Source organism: Tenrec ecaudatus, chromosome X, assembly GCF_050624435.1.
Source record: "Tenrec ecaudatus isolate mTenEca1 chromosome X, mTenEca1.hap1, whole genome shotgun sequence".
NCBI lineage: Eukaryota > Metazoa > Chordata > Mammalia > Afrosoricida > Tenrecidae > Tenrec > Tenrec ecaudatus.
Genome location: NC_134548.1, coordinates 55,332,748 through 55,358,773, shown reverse-complemented (window position 1 = coordinate 55,358,773; position 26,026 = coordinate 55,332,748). Strand labels below are relative to the sequence as shown.

General features: G+C 52.8%; 3 protein-coding genes across 3 annotated transcripts; 1 reads left to right on the top strand and 2 right to left on the bottom strand.

The window, feature by feature from the left end:
* Positions 1–1,418: 1,418 nt before the first annotated feature.
* PRICKLE3 (prickle planar cell polarity protein 3) lies at positions 1,419–12,419 on the top strand. Its single transcript, XM_075538260.1, has 9 exons — positions 1,419–1,569; positions 2,747–2,832; positions 3,430–3,613; positions 6,310–6,423; positions 7,133–7,270; positions 9,105–9,308; positions 9,396–9,582; positions 10,384–10,683; positions 11,156–12,419. The coding sequence occupies exons 1-9, from the start codon at positions 1,528–1,530 to the stop codon at positions 11,731–11,733; spliced, it is 1,833 nt and encodes a 610-aa protein (XP_075394375.1). The 5' UTR covers positions 1,419–1,527; the 3' UTR covers positions 11,734–12,419.
* On the bottom strand, positions 12,207–15,234 carry PLP2 (proteolipid protein 2). The gene is made up of 5 exons (XM_075538261.1): positions 15,019–15,234; positions 13,841–13,999; positions 13,641–13,736; positions 12,810–12,900; positions 12,207–12,630 (listed from the first exon to the last, which is right to left on the bottom strand). Exons 1-5 carry the CDS (start codon positions 15,112–15,114, stop codon positions 12,608–12,610), a joined length of 465 nt encoding a protein of 154 aa, XP_075394376.1. The 5' UTR covers positions 15,115–15,234; the 3' UTR covers positions 12,207–12,607.
* A 2,849-nt stretch (positions 15,235–18,083) lies between these two features.
* Positions 18,084–23,819, bottom strand: MAGIX (MAGI family member, X-linked). The gene is made up of 6 exons (XM_075538370.1): positions 23,771–23,819; positions 22,689–22,835; positions 21,810–21,892; positions 21,498–21,734; positions 21,217–21,388; positions 18,084–18,598 (listed from the first exon to the last, which is right to left on the bottom strand). The coding sequence occupies exons 1-6, from the start codon at positions 23,817–23,819 to the stop codon at positions 18,291–18,293; spliced, it is 996 nt and encodes a 331-aa protein (XP_075394485.1). The 3' UTR covers positions 18,084–18,290.
* Positions 23,820–26,026: the final 2,207 nt, after the last annotated feature.

Sequence of the window (26,026 nt, the reverse complement as noted above, 5' to 3'; positions counted from 1 at the left end):
TCAGCCCCGCTCTGACGTCTCAATGTGTCCTTTTTGAGGGGAACAAGAGAAGTGATGGGGAAGAGGAGGTGAGGGGCGGTTCTGCCTCTGACATGTGGGACACCTTTTCAATTTCCTCACTGTTTTAAGCTCCTCCTAGAGTATTCAGTCAAGGATCTGCCAAGCCTGACTACCCATCTCAAATCAAAGGTAGAGTGGCCTCCACAGCCCCCACACCTAGCCTGTGAATCCGGTCTTTCAAGGGCTTGGTTCTTTTTCCAACCCTCTTCCCCACAAATCCCCAGGAGGTTCGAAAGGGACCCCCACACTTCACAAAGACACCTCACCTTCCTCCTCCGTATTCTTTAGACCTGACTACCTCCCAATGTTATTGCAGCAACTCCAACTGGGTAGACAAGCAGGTAGTCAGACCAGTCCTGGAAGTGGGACCAAGAGCGAGTCAATTGTTAAGTAATTCATTCCTGACACACTCCTAGCTGCTCCCTGGGGCCAGAAGAGGCGGGAAGTGACGCGGTCGGTGTAATGAGGAAGGGAGGTGATCCGCCGGCGCCTGGGATGAAAGGTGCAGCTGACTGGTGCCTTTGCCCTGCCGCCGCCAGGCCTAATTAGAGACCCCTGCCGGCGCCCGGGTTCTTAGCGCGGCATCCCTCCTCCCAGCCCTGAGGCATTGCAAAGCAGGGAAGAAAGACTACCAGCTCCAGGATTTAAGGAACAAGATATTGGAGAGAGAGAAGTGTGGGCGGTGAAGAGAAGACTAAGACCTCAGGATTTAGGGGGGGGGGGCGAGATTGATAGGGAAAGGGTGGGTGGTGAAGGGGCGGAGGCTGGGAGCTCAGTCAATGACTTTCGATCCTTCCCGGCAATCTCAAATCAGCCTCCCAATAGGTGAATGGGAGTGGCTACGTTAAACCTAGTTTACTGATAGGGTCGAGGAAGCACCAGTGGGGCTTGGGGCTCATTCTTGCAACATTCACATTCATGAGACGGAGAGTCCGGAAAACCCCCGGGACATCACCAGGGGAGAGAAGGCCAGGAGGTGCCTTTAACCTATTGCCCAAATCCCCCAAATAAACATTCTAAATAAGTCCTCGCGAAGTGTCCATCCACGTCCCCCTAGCGCCCCACCCCTTCCTGTCAGGACACCGCCTCCCACCCCACCCCGCCGTCCACACGCGCTCCACCGAGCTCTCAATCCCTAGAATGCCCGGTGAGAAGCCCCCTGGCACATGGCGATCTGGGGGGCTTTGTCTTCTGATGCCGGGCCCAGCAGGGGGCGGGAGGGCAGTGGGCTTTCAGGTAGGGCACTCCAGGGCTGTGTGCTTCTCACCTTGAGGCAGGGGGCGCCTTGTCCGGGGAGGCGCGCAGGGAGAGACTACCGGCCTGGGGGCGGGCTCTGCAAGCCGCGCTCCTCCCCAACCGGTGTCAAGTTTACGGAACCAAGCTGCCCGACCGGACGCACGGTGGCCTGTAGGACGCAAGGATTCCATTAGTCTGACCTGGTCCGGCTTGACCCTGCCCGGGCGCGCCATGTTCGCGCGTGGGTCCCGGAGGCGGCGCTCTGGGCGCGCGGTGAGCGGGACTCAGGGCAGTGATGGGGGCTAGGGGTAAACTGAGGCCCGGGGCAGGGGATAGGGATAGGGAGGTACTCCACCGGTGAGTCAGTAGAATCCCCCCAGTCCCAAGGTTCCCAGACGGGGGTGGGGGTGGGGGCATGGAGAGGGTGGGCGGTGGCTCTGGGCTGCTGGAGGTGTGTGGATAGAGGAATTTCTAGATCGGGTGGCTCCAGCTCTGTAATCCCCTCTCCACCTACCTTTACCAGAACCCTTGAAACATGGTGGATTATGGGAGGGGATTCTGGAGGTCAAAAGACTGGGTCTTGGGGTCCTCCATTGTACAGAGACCTCCCGAACTTCTGAAGGAAGGGGGACCCTGTTCCCTTGGAGGTACATAAAGAAGTGGGGTCCTACCTTTTGAGTTACCCAATGAAGGTTTAGAAACTGGAATTTGGAGGGGAGAAATGTCTTTAACTTATCCCCGACCCCCACCCTCCAGATAAACAGGGAGCTTTTGACTTCCTACATAGGAGAAGGTCTCTTCCTTTGGAGGCGATCCTGTGCTGGGGCCAGTGACCTCTCGTTTTGGTGGTCCGGTGAAGCAGTGAATAGTCTAGGACCTGAGGAAGGCGAGCAGGGGTGGGGGCTTCTGAATGGAAGTAATTCTTGGGTATAAGAGGATACATTGTGAAAGTCAAAGAGGATACATTGGTCTAAGTCATTGGGGTCCCTGAGCTCCTGAGGGGGGGAGATGACTTATGTGGGGTGAACCCCCAGAAAGAGTGGGGTGCCAAACTCCTGTAAATTGTGGAAATTGGATGATGCTGGCCTCATGGATGGGGAGGGGGCTACAAATGAACCTTGGCTGGGGGCGTTTAGTTAAGGACTCTGTCCTTTGTTGGGGAGAATACTTGGGGTTCTTGGGGAGGTATTTAAGGTCTGCAGGGATTGAGGGAAGAGGGTCCCCGGTCCATCTGAGAAGGGGAGTTCACTGAGCAATGGGCATATAGGGAGATGGACTCAGCTGCATGTCCCCCTCCTCCACTCTCCCAGAGCTGTCCCAGCCTGCCCAGCTCTGCCCTGATGGAACAGGCCCTAGCGTGTGGTTATGGTTCTGAAGTAGAGAGAGGCGGGCCTTGACTTCCCCCTCTCTGTCCTTTGGATCCCACGTATCTCCTGCCCGCCCACTACAGCCTCCAGAAGCAGAGGACCCAGACCGTGGCCAGCCCTGCAATGCCTGCCGGGAGCAGTGCCCTGGCTTCCTGCTGCATGGTTGGAGGTAGGCGACCCACCCCCACCGAAGGCTCCATCCATCTTATTCAGAGCTCCGCCCCCTCCCCAACCCTCCAAGGCTTAGGCCACGCCTACTGTCTGGGAAAGAGCCTCAGGCTCAAATTCAGAGCCCCGCCCCTGACTCATTTCCCAGGAGTCCAGCTTCTAGGTGAGTCACACCCACTACTCACACCCAAACCGGGTAGCATCCCACCACTAAGGAGATCCTCCCACCTCCAACCCTCTCCCCTGTAAGATCAGAACTCTTTTCCCAGACCCAGTGTCTTAAGGTCCTATCAGAATCCCACACTCAGAGGGCTCAACACCCCCTATCTGAGGGCTGTCAACAAACCCTGAGCTCTGCCTATAAATTCAGAGCCTCATCACAGAATAGAGCCCAACCCTAGGGAAAGTTCTCCACCAGACTCACAGCCAGCCAAGATCCCAGCTCACAGGCCTTTCCCCGAGACCGCTCCCCTCTCCAATCCCGTGAATGATAACCCTCTACCCATCCCTGGCCTTCAGTTGCTGGACTTCCTTGGGCTGCCGAAGGATCCAGGGGACAACCCAGTTAGTAATTGACCCCCCATCCAAAACCCCTTAGAAAGATCTGCCAGCACTGCAAATGCCCCCGGGAGGAGCATGCAGTGCACGCGGTGCCTGTGGACCTGGAGCGCATCATGTGTCGGCTAATCTCAGACTTCCAGCGCCACTCCATCTCCGACGACGACTCGGGCTGTGCCTCTGAGGAGTATGCATGGGTGCCCCCAGGACTCAAGCCTGAGCAGGTGACCAGAGGCTGGGCTACTCCCTCTAGTTTCTCTAGTGGGTTGGTGCACTCACATGCCCACGCCTACTCAGATGGAAATGTGCTATGCTGTTGGGGTGGGGGGTGTCCCAGGGAATACAGCTAGACTGTAGGTGTTCTTCTGATTTTTCGGTGATCTAGAGGTGTCCAACTCCCATATTTTGCTGGGGACCCTAAGAGAGCCCCAGACCAGTTCCTCAGGACCTGTTCACCACATTCCTGTTCTGCTTACCTCCAACGTTACCCCAGCACTTTGTTCACCTCATCTCCATTGGTGCCTTCATTCAGCAAGTATTTATTGCATGTTGGCTGTGTGTCACACACTGTTCTAGACGCTGAGGACACAGCCGTGAGCAGCACCCCACCCCCAAACATATCTGCCTGCTGAGAGGTTAGATGCCAGAAAGGAACAGCAGTCCAATAAGAAAATCTGTAAATGTATGTCAGGTGATGCAAAGGTGGGGTGGTGGCATGGAAGAGACTTGTATTTTAAAGAGGATGCCAAGGTGGCCCTTTCTGAGAAGTTGACATCTGAGCTTCCCCGAAGGTGGTAAAGAAGCGAACCATGGAGGTATCTGGGGTAAGAGCTAGCTGAGTAAATGGAATCGCCAGTGCAAGATGGGAGTGTGCTTAGCATGTAGAGGAACCATGAAGAGACCTAGAAGACTGGAACAGGGAGAGGGAGAGGGGAAGAGTGGTTGCATGTAAGGTCCGAGAGGTGACAGGGGCTGCAGAGAGGCCTTTGGCTTTTACTCTGAATGAGAGGAGAGCTACAAGAGGCTTCTGAGCTGAGGAGCCATGTAATCTGTCTTATGATATAACCGGATCTCTGGAAGCTGGGTGTAGGACAGACTATAGGGGCAACAGTGGAAGTAGGGGGACTGGTGAGGAGGCTATTCGGATGATCCAGGTAATTGATGATGGTTCTGGCAATGGAAATAATGAGAAGTAGTTCGATTCTGGAAATAGTTTCAAAGTAGAGATAGAGGATTTGATTATGGGAAGGAGAGAGGTCAACGATGACCCCCAGGATGGAGTTGCCAGTAACTGATATGGAGAAAGCCAAAGCAGGGGCACGTTAGAGGGATGATATCCTAAGTTTCATTCCAGGCATCTTGAGTTTAAGATGCCTGCTACACATCTAAGTGGTGCTTTGACTGGTACTCAGGGAGAGTGCAGGGCTGGAGATATGTACTCGGGAGCCATTCGCAACCGGGTCGCCATGGGTCAGAATTGACTAGGAGGCAGTGAAAGCCCAATACTATTACTTACACCCGTGAGATTAAATGTGATTCCCAAGGGAATAAATGTAGATAGAGGCAAAGAGATGACCAAAACCTGAGCCCAAAGACCCTCTCACATTGAGAGGTCAGCTAGTTGAAGAGGAAGGCAAGAGAGACCATGAAAGGGCCACCAACATGGTAAAAGAAGAACCAGAAGCATGTCCTGAGAGCCAAGGGGAGACCGTGTTTCCAGAAAGAGGGAGTGGCCAGTGTGTCCAGGGCAAGTGGGATGAGGACCAAGACTTGAACAATGATTTTTTTTTTAACAATTTATTGGGGCTGATACAATTCTTTTCACAGTTCATACATATACATACATCAATTGTATAAAGCACATCTGTACAGTCTTTGCCCTAATCATTTTTTTCTCTTTTCTTCTTTTACATTTTATTAGGGACTCCAACAACTCTTACCACAATCCATACATATACATACATCAATTGTATAAAGCACATCCATACATTCCCTGCCCCAATTGAACAATGATTTTAAGTGTGGGCGTCATCGGTGCCTTCGACGGATGCAGAAGGGGTAGCAGTCTGAAGGGAGTGGTCAAGAGAGAATAGGACTCTTGGAACTTAGAACAAATTTCCTTGTGTGGGCTTCATTGACTAAGAGATGTAGGTGGGTAGTAATGTCCTCAAAAAATCCTACAGTAGATTCAATGGAGTTTTCATATAACATAGCTTAATTAGCTGGGGGGAAAAAAACAAAATTGCACTTCGCTGAAAATAGTGCTCTCAAGGGGCAGGTCGGCATGATCCTGGGGATCCCATTGAACACAGTCATTAAGCATAGATTTGGATGGAAGAATACATGGAACCACGTTGCTTTTCAAACAGTCTTCCCTAAAGAGTGCTTTTTGGAGAGGATTTGGGAGCAGGCAGTTCAAACCTGAACTCTAACTAGTGTGCTTTGTTGATTAAGTGTAGGTCCAGCTGCCAACTTCCCATCCAGCGTGTGCTCAAATTGAGTTGCGCGGTGAAAATCCCTCCCGTCAAAAGAGAAAGACTGAAGAGATTGTGTCAAATGGACTTCCAAAACTATGTATTTTTAAAATTCTTACAAACAGAACTTCCTTCATTGATGCTGAGAGAGGGAGAGAGGTGAGGCGAGAAAATAGAGACAGCAAGCGCAGGCAACTCCTTTGAAGAGTTTTGCTGTAAAGAGGAGGAAGCTGGTGCGGCAGCTGGAGGGAGAAGTAGAGACAAGGCACGAGAGCGCTGGATATATTTGCCATCTGACAGAAATGATCCAGCGTGTTGGAAGGGGAGGGAGGGAGTAGAAATTCCTTTCTGCTGACTTTCTCTCAGAGTCCTAGGAAGCCCCCATCCATTGCATGTCGGCTCACTCCTGGTTTCAATTGCGTCCCCTTTTCCCAATGCCTGCCCAGGTCTACCAGTTTTTCAGCTGCCTCCCAGAAGATAAGGTCCCCTACGTGAACAGCTCTGGAGAGAAATACAGGATCAAGCAATTGCTGCACCAGCTTCCACCACACGACAGTGAGGTGAGAAGACAAACAGTCCAACTCACTGCGGTTGAGTCCATTCTGGCTCATAGCAGCCCTAGAGGGCAGAGTAGAGTTGCCCCCTTGGGTTTCCAAGGCTACAAAAGTTTGCCAGAGCTGAAAGCTTCATCTTTCTCCTTAGAGCAGCTGGTCGTGTCAAACTAACCTTGGGGTTAGGAACGCAGCATGTAACCAACTACGCCACCAAGGCCAAGAAAGAAACCAAACTCACTACCATTGAGTCGCTTCTGACTCAAAGAGACCCTATCATTTTCCCCACAGGGTGGAACTGCCCCCATAGGTTTCTGAAAGGAACTCTTTCTGGGAGTAGAAAGCCTGGTCTTTCTCCTGTGGAGCAGCTGGCCTTGTGCTTAGCAGCCCAACACGTGACCCACTACCACACCAAGGCTCCTTGTAAGGAGCACGGCAGGGCAGCTAGAAAGAGATGGGCGAGGTCTCGGGAGGAATTGGTGAACTGATCTGAAGAGAGTTGATGTGAGCGGTCAGGGCAGGCAGGGGCAAGCAAGGGACACACCTTGGCAAAAGCACAGGTGGGTCTTAGAAGAAAGAAGGGATGGGCACTTAAGGCAGGAGGCACCATCTAAATAAACAAAAGCCTAGAAGTCGACTTTCTAAGGGTGGATGAAATTCAGCAGAAGGAGGAACCTGGAAGACACAGGCGCGCGCGCGCGCTCTTCACTCCCCCTAGGCACAGTACTGCACGGCACTGGAAGAAGATGAAAAGAAAGCGCTCAGGGCCTTCAGCCAGCAGCGGAAGCGAGAGAACCTGGGACGGGGCACCGTGCGAATCTTCCCAGTGACCATCACTGGAGCCATCTGTGAGGAGGTGAGCCATGGAGGGCCTCTGCAAGTGAGCAGTGGCTTTGCTTCAAGCCCCAGGGTGTGAGGGCCACCTCCAGGCCCTCAGGACAGGAGACCTGCCTTAGACACTAGTTAGGTCTCTCGGGGACCCTCTGGTGGAAGCCGTAATCCTCAGTTGTCACTGTTAGCTCAAGTCCAACTTCAAGGAAGTCCTCCTGGGTGGTACCTTCTCTCTGGCTTCTTCACCCAACTCAGGCATTGATGTAGGATGGACTCTCCCTCTATGGCCCTCCTATAGTTGGGACTCGCCCTTAAGAACCAACACAGTGGCAGAACAAGTCTCAGGTGGAATTTGTCCCCAAGGTCCGTTTGATGAGTGGGATCTTTCCTCTGACCTTGCCATTTAGATGAGATCTGTCACTAAGGTCTTGGTGGCTGGAGAAATCTCGATGCCCCGCCCCCCCACACCTCAAATGCACACTGGGTGTGGCCTTTCTTTATGGTTTCCCACATGCCCTCTAGACAGGACTTACCTTTAAGATCACCCACAATGTCTCAAAATGACCCCATGGCATAGCCAGTCACAAAAACGTGCAGATGGAGGGGAAATGTGATTAATAGTAGTAGTGTCAGAATCTGTCTAACTCAAAGGGAAATAATGACCAGGATCCTCCCAAAGCGGAATAGATTCCCATGAGGTGGAGGTCAGACATACCTCCACCTTCCAACCTTTTACCACTTCTGACACCAGCCGTCCCTCGCACAACACTCACTGCGTCTCTTGTGGTTCAATGTGTTGCCATCACCACACACAACTCACAAGTTATCCTTACAGTCAAGTGGTTGATTAAGGAAGTGCCAGGCTGCAACTCGGCAACGGGATCAGGAAATACATGGGCGAAGCCTCATTTCTTCAGCTCTCTCAGCTCCTGGAGGCAGTGCAGGCTTCCTTGCAGCCTCCTGAGACAGACAGACCTCCCACTCAGCGCCCTGAGGGGATACTGCTCTCAGCCCTTCCAGAACAGGCTCCTGCCATCTGTCACTACTTATTCTGCCGCTGGTCCCCTCCCAGATCTATTCCTATCTTCAGTATTATAGCCCTAGACCCCCATGTTAACGCTGTTTTAGGTTCCCTGCCTCCTTTCTGTTTTTCTTTCCTCTTGCTCTGCCTACTTCCAGGTTAGGAAATAAACCCCTCTGCAAGTGGCTGCATATACACACAAGCCCTTTGTCAGTTTCAAGGAAAGGCCCTCCTACCAGGATCATAAACTGACCAATCTCCTCTTGGTAGGCCATAGATAGTTCTTTTGCATAGTTTATTGACCAATCCCTGCAAGGTGCATACTAATCACAGGGCAGACTGCAGCCCAGGACCAGACGAAATAAACCATCAAACCACAAGTTGTTTACACCTTAGCAGGAAATGTAAATCCGCCTGGACAAAATTAACAAGCCCTCCAAAAACTGCCATCGACTCAATGCCGACTCATAGTGACCCTATAGGACAGGGTAGGACTGCCCCTGTGAGTTTCCAAGACTGCAATTCTACACAGGCGTACAAAGCCCCGTCTTTCTCCCGTGGAGTGTCGGGTGGTTTCAAACTGCTGTCCTTGCAGTTAGCAAGCCAACATGTAACCGCCAGGCCACCAGGCCTCTTTAACAAATCCCCTAGGTTAGAAAATCAGGGCAAAGGTCTTTCAGGGGAGTTGGGGGCTGGGGTAGGTGAGGGAGGAAATCTCTCAAGCTCTTTTTCCTAAAGAACCAAAGCAAAGAGGCCACATAAAAAATCTCATCACAATGAATCCATCCATCTCATTGAACCCCCCTTGGTGAGCGCAGTGGTGTCTCTCCTTTGACAGTGTGGGAAGCAAATTGGAGGTGGGGACATCGCAGTATTTGCCAGCCGGGCGGGCCTAGGTGCCTGCTGGCACCCACAGTGCTTCGTGTGTACCACGTGTCGGGAGCTGCTCGTGGACCTCATCTACTTCTACCATGCTGGCAAGGTCTACTGTGGTCGTCACCATGCCGAGCGCCTGCGCCCACGCTGCCAGGCCTGTGATGAGGTGCGTGCCTCCTGCTCGGGGGTGGGGTGGAGGGGGCAAAGCCATAGTCAAGCCCTTCTGACAGCCAAAGATGGCCTGCACCCCCAGATCATCTTCTCCCCTGAGTGCACAGAAGCTGAGGGCCGGCACTGGCACATGGGTCATTTCTGCTGCTTTGAGTGTGAAGCATCCTTAGGAGGGCAGCGCTATGTCATGCGTCAGAGTCGACCCCACTGCTGCGCCTGCTACGAGGCCCGCCACGCGGAGTACTGTGATGGCTGTGGGGAACATATCGGTGGGTAAATATGGAAGTGGATAAAGGGATGGGTGGATAGCTGGGTCATTTCCCTACCTCATCAGGATGTTCCCTGTCCTCCAGCCCCCACTTTCAGTGTACCCTGTACTCTTACGTCTAGCTCTATAGGCCTTGACCCTTCACTCTGTACTCCATTAGGCCAAGAACTGTACACTGAGTCCACCTACCCCTCCCAAACCAAGTTCACTGTCATCCCTTTGATTCCAACCCAGGGGAACCCCAGCGGCCAGAGTAGAACTGTCGCTGCAGGTTTCCAAGACTCAACTCTTCACAGGAGTAGAAAGCCTCCTTTCTCCCTCGAAGGCGTTGGGGGGTTTGAACTGCTGACATTGCAGCTAGCACCCCCAAACAGAACCCGCTATGCTACAAGGGCTCCTCCGTCTACCACAAAAGTAGCTTCTAATTCACAGCCTTGGGGTCATGTCCTACCCAGTAAGGCTAGGTCTTGCCATCAGCCTACGCTAAGTTTTGCTCTTATAAGCCACACCCTGCCCTCTAAGGCTACCTGGTATCATTAGTGCCACCCCTACCTTCTAAGTCCTGCCCCCCTTCACGTCCTTCCTTCTACCTGAAGCCACCGTTAATGTCTAATGCCAACCCCCACACAGGGCTAGCCTTCTGGGAGGGGTTTTCTAGGAACGAGAAGGGAAACAAGAAGGAAAATGAGGAATCCTGCCCCCGATTCTTCACTTCCTCCAGGGAAAGACCTGTTCTGGAGAGGGTGTTGATGTGCCAGGGCAGGGAGGGCTCAGCCTCAGTGTTTCCCCTCTCGCCCTACAGGCCTGGAGCAGGGCCAGATGGCTTACGAGGGCCAGCACTGGCATGCCTCTGACCGCTGCTTCTGCTGCAGTCGCTGTGGACGGGCCCTGCTGGGCCGCCCCTTCTTGCCCCGCCGTGGCCTAATCTTCTGCTCCCGCGCATGCAGCCTGGGGCCTGAGCCCACTGCTCCGGGGCCTGGCCGCCGCAGCTGGAGCGCAGGCACGGTCTCCTCATCAATCGCGGACTCCACAGCCTCTTTCTCTGCTGTTGAGGGGACGTCAGAAACCGCCACCAAAGGCACCAGTACAGAGCCAGCGCCTGGTGAGCTCCCTCTGGCTGCGCCCAGCCTCAGTCCCGCCCCAACTTTGGCTCTTCCCCTTGACTCACTGGGGCCCTTAACCTGCCTCCTCCACTTCAGACAAGGTTCCACCTCCATCGCTTTCCAGGCCCGATCTGCACCCTTTTGTGAAGCCTAGTTTCTTATCCCTATCCCCTCTGTACCAAACTCGTCCTCAACCTCAACTTGTCCCTGCTTGAGCCCCACTTTCTTCTACCCATCCTCATTCGAACACAAAAGTGCCTGTCCCACCCCTCTTTATGCTAGGCCATTAAATGACCTCCTGACCCAGCCCCAAGTGCCAGTCCAATTTATGTCCCTACTTCCTACCTGAAGCCCCCACCATCCTGCTCCTCTCTGGCCCTTACTCCCTGTTCCTGGGGTACAAGGAAGTGGGAAGATCCTTCCACAGGCCTCCTGCAGGAGGGTAGGCAGGGGACACCTCTCTTTTTCCAGCTGCAGGTCCTGAGGAGCCTGCTCGTTTCCTGCGGGGGACCCCACACCGCCACTCCATGCCCGAGCTGGGGCTTCGCAGTGCCCCTGAGCCTCCTCGCCAGCCAGACTCGCGCCCAGAACACAGTGCCTTTGGCCGCCAGAGCGCCCCACGTGTCAGTTTCCGAGACCCCCTGGTATCTGAGGGAAGCCCACAGAGGACCTTGAGTGCGCCCCCAGCCCAGCGCCGCAGGCCGCGCAGTCCCCCACCCCGGACTTCCAGCCGCCACCGCCACCGCCGACAGCATCACCATCACCGACGCCTTCCCAGCAGAAGAAGACACCATCAATGTGACTTAGGTTCAGGGTCAGATTCAGGATCTTGCTCCAGCTCGCCTTCCAGCCCCAGTTCTGAGTCCTCAGAAGATGACGGCTTCTTCTTGGGGGAACGCATCCCTCTACCCCCGCACCTGTGCAGGCCTGTGCCAGCTCAGGACTCTGCAACTGAGACTGCCAATTCATCACCCCCACGCCCCCTCGGGGATCCACGCTGCCCTGGGATTCCTCGCCAGGCCCGAGACAAGAACTGCATAGTGGCTTGAGGTTGAGTCAGTTCACGGGGTGGGGAGTGGGTTCTGGGTGTCCATTTTGGAGTCAGAGTAGATCAGTGTTTCTCGGCGTGTGCATATCGCCCCACCCTGGACGATCTAAGGGGCTGCAAAAGCAGATGCCCATACTTTATCCTGGATCTTGAGCTCCAGGGCAAACGTTTTTAATACCCAGGGAGGTGCTGAGTTTTGTTTTGCTTTTTTTTAAGGGGGGGGCTGTAGGCCAAAGAAATTTTGGAACCTATGGTGTATATGACTCCCCAACCTGACTCAGTAGGTCCCCTCCCTCCGTTGTGTTTATACTACTGAAGTAATAATTTAATATTTTGTTGTTAAAAGGCCTGGTTTTATCTCCTTGCTTCAGAACACTTCTCCCCCCACTCCCCCCACACACAGGATGGAGGGGGCTTTCCCCTCTCCTCATGCTTGAGATTTATCGACATTTCATCAAAAGAGTAATTGATTCATTATATTGTCCAACTATCAATTTATTATTTATTTATCCCTCCATAGAAACACCTCCTACACACACACCAAAGAGGTTATTTGGAGAGAGTCACAATCTGGGGCTTGAAGTATAAAATCTGAGGTGCCCGCTGCCCTCATTTGGGGGCTTAAGTGGGGCATGTTCCAGGTAAAATTGTCCCAGGTGTCTGCCTTTCCATACTGTAAAAGGAAAAGAGGGAGCTTGGCACACCCAAAAAGGTAGCCACACCCAAGAGGGTTGTTTGGCAGCCTGGAAGACAAATTCTCCCAATAAAGACACTTTTACCTCAGAAGGAGGTGGGGGTTGGTTGGGAGTGTGGTGGGGGTGCGAAGAATGTAGGCCGTGGTTTGCAGCTTGCAGCCAGGATTAAGGGCAGTTGGCCTACACCGGACCATCTGCGGGGTCTGCAGGGTGAGAAAAGAGAAAAAGCATTGACTGGATCATTTCTATTTTACAGACAAGTCTATGACAAGTCAGGCCTTGGGCCAAAACCATGAATACCAGTAAGGGAAAGAATTGCCATTCATGCCCTAGGGAACCCCCTTTCTCTGCTCTGCCTCCTCAGCAGCCACCACACACTTACCGGTGGGCGCCGCTGTATGTGTTTGCTGCCGAAAAGGGAAGGTGAAGTAAGCGTCATAGCCAAAGAGGCACATACCAATTAGGCCCAGCACCTGGGAGAGAAAGGAGAGGCCAAGAATGAAGATAACTGGATGGATAAGGCCTGTCAGACTGCTCAACCTCTAACTTCCTTGTATCCACCTCTTCCTGTGCAAGTGAATCAAGCCCCAGGCAAGAAAGCCTGAGAGCACCAGGAAAAGACACCCACTCCTAGTGCCTCGAAACACAGGGTAGCCCCACCAGGGCACCAGATGCAGGGGTGCCACATCCACACTGTATTGAGACACAGTTTCAGCACATGGTAATATATGCCTTGAAAGGAGGGCCACCTGTTGGTACTTCGCACAAAAATCCCTGGGTCAGTCAAGGGACAGCCCTTTACAGCAAACACTGATCTTAAGAATGAGCTGAGTAGAAAACCAGGCTTGAGCCAGACCCGTCTGCAGCAAGGACATTGAGACCCCGAGAGCAAACACCGAACTCGGTGGGCCCCACGTTTTCTTCCAGAAGCAGAAATGCCCCCCTAGATCTGCGAACCCCTCCTCCCTATGATTTGAAGCCGCTTTGTGCCTTTCCCAGCAGGAACCCTGGGCGCAGAGTGGTTAAGCTTTAGGCCACAGAGCCCCAAGTACAGTTCATACCACCAACTACTCCTCTAGAGAAAGATAAGACACTTTCTACTCCAGTAACGAGCTATAGTCTGGGAAACCCATAAGGGGCAGTTCTGCCCTGCTCTATAGGGTGGCCATTAGTCAAAATTCGCTGGATGTTTAGTTTGGGGTCCCGCCTTTACCCCCGCGATGATTTTGGAGTGGTTTCCTCTCTCCACAAGAGCAACGATGGAAGTGATCAGGAAGAGGATCGCCGCAATGAGAGCTCGGAAGAAATCCTGTGAAGTGCGAGAGGAAGGATGTGAAACACCCCCCCCCCCAGGAAGCCCTGAACAACCCCAGTTGCCTGGTGCCTCCCCCCACCATCAACCCCCTTTCTCACACTCCAGGGCCAATTGATGAACTGTATCCTGTTGTGCAGGTCACACATGTAGATTACAAAGAAGACAGCGGCCAGGATCATCTCAACCACGGACAAGGAGGAATACGCTTGGGCGCCTGCCGAGGCACTGAAGCAGATCAGGATCACCAGGCACAAGATCTAGCGGGGCGACACCGGAAAGGTCTTGATAAGCTACAAAGACTGAAGGAGGGGGAGGGGGTGTCTAAAAACGTACACGTCTACCCGGGCTGGGAAAGTGATAAGCATTTAAAATCTATGCTTACTGTATTCCAAGCATTGTTCTTACAACTTTACAAATAGTCGCTCACACGTTCATAACAATAATCTAATTGTGTATATTAATATTATTCATATCTCTAGTTTATAAATGAGAAAAGTGAGGTACGAAGAGGTCAAATGACCAGCTCAGCTAGGAAAGGGTAAAATTGGGCGTTTCAACTCCTCCCCTTTTCTCTTTGCAGACCAGGGTGGCTGTAGGGCGTGGCGCGCGGCAAGGTGTTTTGTGAGCACTAGCTCGGCGGGACAAACGCGTCCCCCCCCACCCCCGCAATGCCCCGGGAACCGGGAATGACACCAGAGGGCAGGGCTCTCCGAGTAAGACGCCATACTCCTTTAACAAGTGTCTCAAAGGTACTGTTCAGGGGGGAAGGAAACTCGGGCTTCCAAGTGGCCCAGGGCCCCCAGCAAAGTCCTAAAAGTACGCGGAAGAAAGGGGGGGAAAAGAGAGAGAGAGAGACATGGGTGCCTTTGTACAGAGACTAGTGCGCGGCGGGGGAGGGGCGGAGGGTGGGGGCATCCCAACATGCCTCGCCCCTGGGCGCGCTGCCAGCCCGCCCGACAGTGCCCAGGCCGCGCCACACCCTGCCACCGGAGGCCCCACTTCTCAACGCTAGAGGACCCTTTCGAAGATCCCCTCACCTGGTCTCCCGCATGCTCCACTGGTGCCTGGCCTCATTCCGTGCGCCGGGCACCCCCGGGCACCTTTCCCCCCAACTCGCCCCGCGCCTAATTCCAGGCCTCCGTCAGGAACCCATCCACCCATGTCCCACGGCCAAGCACCTTCAGCGGCGTGCCCGCCTCGCCCAGGGCCGCACAGCTCCGCGTGTTCTGGCCACCCCACCCCGCCTGGGCCCACCAGCCTGCCCCGGGACGCTCACAATCTCGGCAAACAGGAGAATTCCCTTTCGGGTGCGCGCGAAGCTGGTGCAGGCAAGCCAACAGCCGGGGGCTGAGAGACGATCTGAGTCGGCCATGGCGTGGACCGGAGTCCTTTGGGGGTGCAGACTGGCTCGAGGACGCTGCACACCCAGCTGTAGTGCCCGACGTCTGGCCGGGAAGGGGGCCCCCAGGGCGAAGGAGGGAGTGAATCACCGCGCGGAACCCAAGCGGGCGGGGCTGGAGAGGCCGGACCAGGTGGCTGCCGCCCCGGAAGCCCCCTTGCCCCGCCCTCCAAGGATACTCCTCACCCTGCGCAAGTCCCCGGGGCACCCCATCTCCCGAGAGCGCCTGCCTTGAAGGCTGGAGATGGCCGGAGAGACGATGCGATGACCTTTCGCCTTTTGTAATGCCATAGAGGCTGCCTCCACTCAGAACCTCGAGAATCCTGACTTTGAGCGAGACTCAGTTTCCTTCAAGGTAAAAACGGACCATTATTGAACCTGAGACTCAGATCTCAGTACATGTCCAGAAGTCGGAATATTTCAAGTTTCCCTTCCGCTTGTACAGTATATTACTACATACTCTAAGCAGGATCAGGAACTGTTCTGTTCTAAGTAAAGAAAGTGAACATGTATTTCCTCCGCAAAGGTAAGTAGGATAAGAAAAGGCAGAAAACAGTCCCTTGTTAGGTCAGGTCAGATTTCTAACCAAATGGTGCTGAGTGGGGAAACTGACGGTTTCCAGAGCTTTTTGACTTTTAGAGTTGCAGATGAAAGATCTCGGACCATGGAAGAAACAAACCTCTTCTCAGTGATGAGCGATAAAACGAGAGCTGTGAGATTGCAAGAGCTGCGAACAGAGCCTGGTGGGCATCAAAAACTCAATAAATGGCAGCGAACGTGATCTCGTCAGAGCTCAGGGGACTGAAGAGCTGATTCTGTGTTCTTAAGTTGGGAATTCTCGGCCCTAACTTCTGAGTCTGTTTCCTGATCCTCAGGGGAAGGGCCGTCACCTGTGCCCTAGATTCGGGAAGGGGAAGGAACACAGGTTTACCCTTGAGACCTTAACAAGTGAAGGGAATGACTCCTAGGAGGTGATGATGCTGGTAACATTTGCAGCATGTTACTTTGATCAAACAAATTCTCCAGGCCCAACCTCGATTTCTGCAGCTGAGATTTCACCTGACCAGCTTGAATCAAGAGTCTTTAAGGTATGCCTAGGGGACATGATCTCCAGAATAGATTCTGATTTCCCAGAAATCAGACTGGAAAATAGTTATTGGAAGAACAGTTCAACCCAAGCGCCTTCCTGTTCTGCCTCCCATTCGATCCAGGAACCTCAAAGCCAAGGAAAGGGTTACCCTCTTGCAGCCCAAGCTAAGTGATTGAGTGGGGTGCACAGTTTGAATTAGACTTTCCATTGCTGGATGTGAGTTTTCTAAATCTCTAAGGAGCAAATCTGAGTTTCCAGAACAGCACAGGCTCAGTGCTGCCTCAGGGCCTTTGCACTTTCTGTTCTCATTGCTATCAATGCCCTTCCCTAACTCTTCATTCGGGTTTCGGGTTAAATGTTATGTCTTAAGAGAAACTAGTCCCTATCTCTCCTAATATAACAAACTTTTGCTATCTTCACATCTCTCTGACATTATCCTTATTCATTTTCCTGTTTTTCTTGTTGGGCATTTCTCTGTTTCCCTCACCTCCCCCCCACCCCCCACATCAGCTACAGGAAGGTAGAAATATTTTATTTCCCCCCTCCCAATCTCTCTAGTGCCTACAGCCAGGGCTCAAGTCAAAAGCACCAGGGTTTGGGGATCTGGCCTGAATTAAATCTGGCCTCAATCCCTCCCTCAAGCTAGTTTACTCCTTGGGCCTCCCGCTCCTCCTCTGGGAAACAAACACATCAGAACTGTCCAGTAGATGTAAGAAGATGAAGACACAGGGTAAAGTGAGAGAGCAGCAGGGATCAAAGTGGCTAGGGTTACTACAATTAGTTTCCTGGGTGTGACTGTGTTTATAGGACTGGGCCTCTGGGACCCTTTCCTGCCGTTGGTTGTGTCAGGGGTAGCTGGAAGCCCCACCATGCTGCCTGCTAATGTTTACAGCACTAAGCACGCAAGCAGTCTCTCAATTCCTCGGTAGGCTCTCACCTTCAGTGTCTTTTATTTTCACTTCCCCTCTTCCTCATAGGAGCAGGGTTGACGGTTGCAGACTGACTACAGCTTCCTTCGTTAGGGGGGATGGGGCTAAGTGTTCAGGATGTGGTGACAGAAGAGATGACTGGTCACTTTTGGCCTGGGGCAAAGCCTGCCTGGGGATCCAACGTTGGAGGGCCGCTAGCCATACAAGCCACGGCTGCAGGGCTCTGTTCCCATGGTGGAGACACTGGCCTCTCTTGGGACTGCACCGCCCAGCATGTGGCGTGTGCACACAAGTCCAGTTGGCCGCTGTTCATCACCATCTACGGAGGGGATGGGCGCGGCCCAAAGGCTCTCACAGGCTTTTTTTAGCCCGTTGCACCCAGGGGCGCTGACTCACACCTTCCCGGCTCCACCCCAAAGGGGGCTCCAAGGCCCCGCCCCCATGTGCCTCCAGGGTGGCACCCCATGTGCCAGCAAACGCTGACAGGCAAGCCGGAAGTGGGAGACCACAGGTTGCTGGAGAAAGGAGACGCCCAGCTTCTAGTCCGGCTAGCCGGACATTATCTGAGAATCTGGAAGGTTCCAGGGCAGGGGCTGCAGGTATACCGCTGCCGACCCACCTCTGCGTTTTCCACTCAGGCATCATAAATCTAAGAGCTCTGTGCGTCTCCAAAAATAAATAAGTGAGACGTGTGAATGGAGAGAAGGCCAGGTCAGGGCGGGGGAGGGGGGGCGGGGGGGGAGGTGCGAGGAGAGAGCACAGCTGGGGGCATCGGCTGCAAACATGAAACACACCAGCAGAAAAGCAAGCTGGTCCTCGGTTACAAGAGGCTCGCGGAGAAGCTGGATTAGCCCTCTCCTCCTCGACGCGGTAGACTGGGGAGCCCCACCCAACCCAAAGCACTAGGCAAGTCCAGACTGGATAGAACCATTTTATTAGCTCCCCCGCCCTGGACTCGAAGCCCAGGGCTGGCGGTCTGGGAGGACTGTACCACTGACACTGCGAGGGGGCGCGGGCTGGGCTACTGCCCAGCAGGAGGGGGTGCCAGGGGACAGGGACGCTCTCCGGACCGCTCTACGCGGCGGGCGGGGCTGCGGCAAGGGAGCAGCAACCTTTCTTCCAGCGCTGGCTCAGTGCCTCTGCCTTCCCGTTGCCATGGCCAGAGCGAGGTGCGTGCCGCCGGCAGGGACCCTGAGGGCCTGCGAGAGCCGTTCCTCGCAGGGTACCAGCCATGGTCCCGGAGAACTGGGAGAATGGTTGCCAGGGTCTTCCATGGGGCATTCAGTTGGCGAACCCCCGGCCCGATGGACCGCCGCCTCTGAACTGGACTCCAGGCTGCCGCAGACCTGAGCCATTGTCCCGGATTCAGGGTGCTGCGGTGGGGAACCAGCACTGCAAGACCTTGTTGCCTGTGGGCGCCCAGGATCCAGACTGAGATCTAGGCAAGGCAGGACTGCTGGTTAGACTCGGACAGGGGGTAGGAGGCGGAGATGGAGGGGGTCACTAGAGTGAGGGCAGTCAGGATACACCACAGATTGTGAGAGACGGAAGTCTAGGTCCTGGGGGCACCTTCTTTACTGAGACCCCTTCCCATTCTGGATTCAGGACACAGCCCTCAGGAGTCATTTCCCACTACCCTCAAAGGAAATCAAGCCTCTGACCTTGATCTTGGGAACTCAACCCCTTCTGGCCAAGACTCCCAGCAATCCCACCTCCTTCTACTCTCCTCCTTTCCCTCAGCAAGCTGTAGTCTTTGGGAATGAGACTGCCCTACCCTCTAGGATCCCAACCCCCTTTCCCCTCGGAGACCCACTATGCTTTGCTCTCCTTTCCTTCTAAAGACTCATACTTACTGCAGACCCCTTTCCAACTTTTCCTCCCAGCACTTACGAAAAGGCCCGCTGAAATGCACAATTCCTCCCATACTGGGACCCTTCCACCTCACCCCACTTCTGAAAATACCAGGCTCAGTCCAAAAGTATTGCTACAAAATCCTCAATGACTTTATGTGAGGTGAGTCTAGAGCTTCTTCTCAACATTCCTTCATCCAGCTCTACATATTCCTGGAGCCAGTGTTTCCCTTTCTGTAACCCTTCCCTGAAGAAGTCACTCTTCTAGTTGCAGGGTCGAAAGGACAGTTTGGGTGTCCTCCAGGCATTCAAAACTCATGTTCCTCTGCTTGGGGGAACAAAATAAGATCTGAAGAGGCAAGATCGGGGTAATAGAGTAGATGCATTCTCATAGGTCAGCCCTTGCTGCACTTGAAGAATGAGCAGGTTCTTTGTGGTGATGGAAACAAAGTCCTGGGCTCAAATTCCGTGGCCTTTTTCTCATCAACGGAGTTTTCGATTTTCTTCCAACTTCTTCCTAGTAAGCCCCCATGACCATCCTGTGTCCTCGAGAAAATCTATCAATATATCCCCTTTGGAGTCCTAAAAACCAGTCACCATAACTGGGCAACAGATAAACCTGGCAACAGATCCCTTTGGAATCCACTGTTTTGACTAGACTGTTTTTAAGGCATTCTATGGAAACTAAGGACTAAATGTACTCCAGAGGGAATTGTATACAGACATCTACTGACTGCAGAGACACATTTAAATATAGGGTTTTTTTTATTAGAATAAACCCATGGAAGTGTGAACTGGACCCTAGTAGCAATACTTTTTTACTTACTTAATACACGGAAACGCTCCCAATAAACTTCAACTCCCAACCCATGTCCACTGAATCTATCAGCTACTTCCCACCAAGAACCTGCCCCTTCCACTCGGTAGCCTTATTGCTCCTCAGTGGTTCACTGAGGAGGTTGCAGGGGTGAAGGGGGTGCTACCTGGACCAGGTTAGACTGTCAAAGGGAATGGTACCAAGATGACTGTCTAAGATTTTTGAATGTTACAGCAGAAATGAATTTTGTTTAATAAAAACATCCCCGCCCATAGTTATAAACGAAAACATTTTTCCTAAGCCCAGCTTCACTCATTCACTGCCATCGAGTCATTTCTGGCTCATATGGACAGGGTAGAACTGTCTCTGTGGGCTTCTGAGACTGTAACTCGACAGTAGAAAGCCTCATCTTTCTCCCTCGGAGTGGCTGGTGATTTCAAACTACTAGCAGCCCAACGTATTGCCAAGGCTCCGCAGCCTAATTCCAAATCAATATACTTACAAGGCTAGAATTCTATGCATTTCTTACTTTTTAAACTTTTGATGCCCTGGGTCAGAGCTGTCATTTATTACCCAATTACAATGAAGCTTCCACTCACATGGTTTGGTTTCCTTTGTACCCGATAAGTACTTGATGTTTCTCCCTGATTTTCCCAAATTTTCTGGTGTTTTAGCTAAATGTAAGAATTACAAAATGATTTTGTTGTTAGTGTTCATGTAATCTAAGAAATATTACATTTAAGCACTTTTCAACTATAAAAAAAGAAAAAGAAAATTCAAACAAAACTCTTTCATGGAGTCGATGTGGACTCCATGTGACTGTTTAAGGGAGTAGAAAGCCCTGTCTTCCACCTGAAGAGCAGCTGGTGGTTTCGAACTGCTGACTTTGTGGATTGCAGCCCAACATGTAGTCACTATACCACTAGGGCTCCTGACTTACAACTAGGTTTAGCATATATTATTCTATGACTAAAATAGGAAGGAAAACCAGCACATTACTAAGGCTCTTGTAAAGGAGCTTTGGTGGCATAATGGGCTTATGCATTGAGCTACTAACTGAAGGTCAAGGGTTCAAACCCACCAGTTACTCCCAGGAGAAAGAAGAAACTGTCTGCTCCCCATAAAGATTTAAAGTCCCTGCAACCACAAGGGACACTTCCACTCTGCCCTATAGAGTTGTTAGGAGTCAGAATTGCCTCGATGACAGTGAGTCATGAGAAAGATTTTATATAGCCCAGTATGGGCAGGAGGTCCATATGGGGTGTGAAACCATGAGGTACTGCAGTGGGTGACGGCTACTAGAGTGATGCCACTGTTCTCCCTCAAACGGATCCCTGATTTCCAGCCCCACCTACACCACCACCACCCTGCCCCTGGTATACTACCCACCTCTTTGCTGGGGCTCTTCCAAACCCTCAGGCTTGCCACCACGGTGGGGATCAAGAGGCCTGCAGAGCACGAGATGTAGGCGGGGACCCACAGAGCGGATCCGCTCCATGACTTGGGCCTTGGTGAGACCATTCGTGGACTCCCCGTTGATGTGCAGCACTAGGTCGCCGGCCTGCAAGAGCATGATTCGGGGGCTGTTATAGGAAGGGGTCACAAAGGGTACCCAAAGGCAGGCTTCAAGACAGCTTCTGGAAAAGAGCGGAGAGCGTCTTGGTGCTCACCTGCAACTGGCCACAACGCTGTGCCGGGCTATCCTCCAGTAGCCCTCGCACGGTCACCGGCACGTTCCCAGCTACATCTCGACCCCCACTAAAGTTGAGGCCAAAGCCTGAGGGACCTCGGATCAACTCCACATAAAATTGACCAGAAGTCTGGGATGGTTTCGAAGCTCGACGTGCCTTATCCTGGGTCACTCTGGGAAGCATCTTACTGGTACCCAGGGTCTCTGACTGACGATGCTAGATAAAGGACACGAGAGCACTTAGGTTGCCAGCCCCAAACACAGTGGCCTGGAATAAGAACGAGGGCAGTACCTTGTGCCGGTGTCCCACAACAGGGGCATGAGGTAGGTGACTGTCTGTGAACTCTATATCGGCAGGGTCCAGCTCACAGGCACCTAGGATGTGGAAGAGAATGAGAGCCCTCTTCCGGGACACCCTATGGGAACTGCCTGCATTTGTCCTTTAAATGAACATTCTACCTCCATCTGTGTGAACTCTGAATCTCAGTCAAGTGAACCCTATTAACTAAGCCCCGCCCCTCAGGTAGTTGTCTAGGCCCCGCCCACATGAATAACAGTCTTGACCCCACCCTCTTAATTAGCATCCTACTCTTGGACTTTTGAATTATCTTCCAGTCTACCCTCCCTCGCTCTAGTGACACCCCTTCAATTAACACCTTTAGATTCATCCCCGGGGGTGATAATAGTGGACTTGCCGCCCAAATATTACAGGCCCCACTGCCCAATAGCTTCCTAAATGCCATTTTATCTCTGCCATTTCAAGCCCTTCACCATTATGCTGATAGACCCCCTTGATTCAGGCCCCGCCCCAGGACTAACTGCCCACCTGTGGAAGAGTTCCGAGTCCGCATCCTCAAAATTAACCCTCCAAACCCCGCTCAGAGGGAGAGCCATCCAGCCCCGAACCCTCAATTCATCTTCTGGCACTTGGCTGCTGGAATGACCATTCTCGAACATTCTGGGATTCTCCCAAGGTTCACCCTGCCCCTGATCACCCTTCGAGACCCGACGCCTGAATTTGGGTCACAAGGAGTCAGGATCCACTCTATAGCAGTGGGGTTGCATGGTTGCTTGCTTGGTTGTTTGGGCCCCACTAACAATCCAGGTCCCGCCATTCTACCCGCTCTTCTCCCACCCCACCTCCGGGGAAGACCCCATCTCCGTCACACACCTTCCTTGGGGCGCAGGCGCAATGTGGCGCCGGCCCTGCGAACCAGCGCGGCCACATCCGCTGCAGCTTTTGCCGCCAGGGGGCGCGCGTCCAGTCGCGTCAGGAACTGCTGGGCGCTGGGGCCCGCCCTCAGAGGGAGGCTGCGGCCTGCGCGGAAGAAGGGGAACAGGTCAGCTGCAGACCCGGAGTCGTGACCAGCACCCTCACTTCCAGATGACGGAGACCTAGAAATGCCACCTCGATATCCGCGGAGACGCTCTTCCCACTATCTACAGTTTAGAGGTCACTGACTACTCCTCAACATCGCTGCGAACCCCGACTCCTGGGGGTACCCCTCGCCCTCTTTCCCCCACAATATCCCTGGAGATGGCTATTTGACTGCAATATTCCCAGACATCTCTGACGACCTTTATCAGTATCTCAGACTGTCTAGGACCTCGATTCCTTAAGAAACTGTAGTTCCAAATTCTCTCCCACAACATCTGCAGGGGCCTTAAGTCCCCCGTACATTTTAGAGAGTAAGGTCTGTCCCCCACGGACCCTGGACCTGGGTTCCCAATCCATATGAGGGTGCTCAAAAAAGCTCATGTAGGAAAATGAACTTTGTTCAATTCACTCCCCCCCCCCCCAATGAACTTCTTGAAGCCACCTTATATGCCCCCAGGGGACTCCAGCTACCTCCATAAATTCCCTCCGAGGCGCCCTTGATCCTGGTAGACCACTTAACTCTAGGTTCCTTTTGCACTTAATCCCAGTGATCCCTCGCTCCCCATCCCACCACAATTCACAGAGAACCCTGATTGTCCAGTGGTCCCCAGTGACCCCGGGCAGTCACCCCCGCCCGGTCCACCTCCCCGCAGAGGCTCCTGAGAGCCCTCCGTTCCGCGGTGCGGCCCCTCAGTGTGGGAGGCGGTGGACCGCGGGCCTGGCTCCTGTACCCGCTCTGGGCCCCTTACACTGCGGCCGCTAGGGCGCCTGAACGGCTCTGTTTACAACCTGCCAGAAGGAAAAGGTGAGCAGACCAGGGACGCAAGGAGTGTCAGGCACTGCGCCCTTCCCTCTCCCCTGTCCCCTCCCCGTACCTCCTCCGCTCCCCCTGGGGTCCACAGCGCCCCGCGAGCGTGCCTCCATGGCCAACTCCTGGCAGCAACGCAGTCTGAGCGCTGGGGCAAGCTCACCTGGCGACCCGCCCAGATCCCGACACTGCCCAGCCTGACTGGTCCCGTGTTGGCGCTCCGAGCTACCTGGCATTGACCTACCTACCTGGCGGGCCGTTTGGGGCCCTCGCTTGAGCGCTTCGCTCGGCCCAGCCTCAAGAACTGTGTTTCCTGAGGACCCGGAGCCAGGCTTCTACTTCTAGCAAGAAGACTGTCCATATTCTTGAGAAGGGCACGTGCAAGGCCCCGTTTTTTTTTAATGGGGGATTGGAAAACTGGAATCTGAGCTGGCTATGGAATTCTGGGGCCTCTAGCAAAGCCTTGCACACAATAGGCACTTGGGGATTTTGCCAGGTATCTTTGCTTAAAGCAATAAGGACCTGGAAGGGTGTGGTGGGGCTGGGAGGAGCTTGCCTTTGGAACCTTTGGGGTAAAATGGGGAAGGGGGGGGGGCGAACTGGGATGGGAGCCTGAGGAAGTTTTGAAGGTTCTAGGTTGGATGGGTCATTAACTGAAGGGGAGAAATAAGGCACTAGCTAGGTTTCCAAAGTGGAGCCCCTTGGGCAGAATGTGACAGTAGCGGGAGAAGGAAGGGGATTGATTGCAGTGTGGGGAAGCCTGCGCTTGCCACTTTGCAGAGGAAGAAAGAGTCTGGAGGACTCAGAAACCTCAACCCCCCTCAGCCAACCAACAGCAGAAGCAGCACTCACTGGATCCACTAAGGACTGTGGATCTACTGTGGCTTCATCCCGACTAGTTGGGAAACCTCCTGAACCCCCTTACAAGTCCAATATTGTCAAAAGTAAACTGGCTGAAAATTCCAGCTTTTACTGCTCCCCAAGGCCCTATCAGTCACACACACCCCTCCCTTTAATCTGGTATCTGTCTTGAGTTCAGTTTCGGGCTAGGGGACTTGCATCACTGCCTCACCCCACCCACCCACCTATGTGTCTCCAGCCACTGCGTGGGGCTGTCACAACTCCCAAATAGTCATACTGATTGTCTCACCTCCCTGCCTTTGGCCCTGCTGTGTCCTGTCTGGAAGGCCCTTTCCAACCTGCTGTCTCCCTGAGGACGTTTCCTATTTATCAAAGTCCAGTTCAAAGACTCCAACCCTCCATGATTCCATTTCAGAGAAGAAAAACAAAAACAGAATTCACTGCCATAAGACAGTGGTTCTCAGCCTTCCTAATGTCACAATCCTTTAATACAGTTCATGTTTAATACAGACCCCCCCAACCATAAAATTATTGTTGCTACTTCATAACTATAATTTTGCTACTGTTATGAATTGGGTGACCCCTGTGAAAGGATTGTTCGACACCCCCCAAAGGGGTCGTGATCCACAAGTTGAGAACTGCTGCTATAGGACTTAGTAGAACTGCCTCTGTGGGTTTCTGAGACTAACCCTTTATGGGAGTAGAAAGCCTGTCTCCCAGGGAGAGACTGGTGGTTTTGAACTGCCAACCTCGTGGTTAGCAGCACAATGTGTAACCACTATGCCACCAGGGCTCCTCTTCAGACAAGAAAATAGATGTTAATATTCTGACATTGTAGACAGAATTTAATTAAGGAAAAAAATCCCTCACTGCTATTGAGTGAAACTGACTCATAGCAACCCTATAGGACAGGACAGACCTGCTCTTTTGGGTTTTTGAAACTTAAATTTTTTTATGGGTGCAGAAAGTCTCACCGGAGTGACTGGTGGGCAACTACAATATCATGGCTCCTTTTTAGCCTGAATAGTGTTCCCCCAAATATGTATTTCAAATCCTCTCCCCCATCCCTGTGGCTATAATCCCATTTGGGAATGGGCTATCTTCCTTATGTTAATCAGGTAATGTTAGTGTAGAAAACAAAAGAAACAAATAAACAAGACTAATTTCCAACAAGTGAATTCTGACTCTAAGTGACCAGGGCTCCCTGTACTGTTATAGGGTGTATCTTAAATCAGTCTCTTTGAGGATGCACAAGAGATGAACCCAGCAAGTGAGCAGCAGAGGTTGAGGAAGATAGATGCCACATCACATGAAGATCACCAGGGAACCATGGAAGAAAACCTTGAGTTGCTTGAGAGTTGACACAGAGAAAAATCTTCCTCTTAGAGCTACCACTCTGGCTCCTAGCTTCCTAAACTATGAGAAAACAAATTTGTTTCTTAAAGCCATCTGTGTTAGTCTG

Bases quoted from the DNA above. Each gene is read 5' to 3' on its own strand.
- MAGIX (XM_075538370.1), bottom strand. From the start codon at position 23,819: ATGGAGGCACGCTCGCGGGGCGCTGTGGACCCCAGGGGGAGCGGAGGA. The intron at 21,735-21,809 runs GTACTGCCCTCG...TCCTTTATCTAG, and splicing joins TTGTGGGACACCGGCACAAG to CATCGTCAGTCAGAGACCCT. The intron at 18,599-21,216 runs GTGGGTAGTATA...TGCCTTGCCTAG, and splicing joins GGAAGAGCCCCAGCAAAGAG to ATCTCAGTCTGGATCCTGGG.
- PLP2 (XM_075538261.1), bottom strand. From the start codon at position 15,114: ATGGCCGACTCAGATCGTCTCTCAGCCCCCGGCTGTTGGCTTGCCTGC. The intron at 14,000-15,018 runs GTGAGCGTCCCG...TCGCCCCGCTAG, and splicing joins TTCTCCTGTTTGCCGAGATT to ATCTTGTGCCTGGTGATCCT. The intron at 13,737-13,840 runs GTGAGAAAGGGG...CGCACTTCACAG, and splicing joins TCATCAATTGGCCCTGGAGT to GATTTCTTCCGAGCTCTCAT.
- PRICKLE3 (XM_075538260.1), top strand. From the start codon at position 1,528: ATGTTCGCGCGTGGGTCCCGGAGGCGGCGCTCTGGGCGCGCG. The intron at 3,614-6,309 runs GTGACCAGAGGC...ATGCCTGCCCAG, and splicing joins CAGGACTCAAGCCTGAGCAG to GTCTACCAGTTTTTCAGCTG. The intron at 7,271-9,104 runs GTGAGCCATGGA...CTCCTTTGACAG, and splicing joins CTGGAGCCATCTGTGAGGAG to TGTGGGAAGCAAATTGGAGG.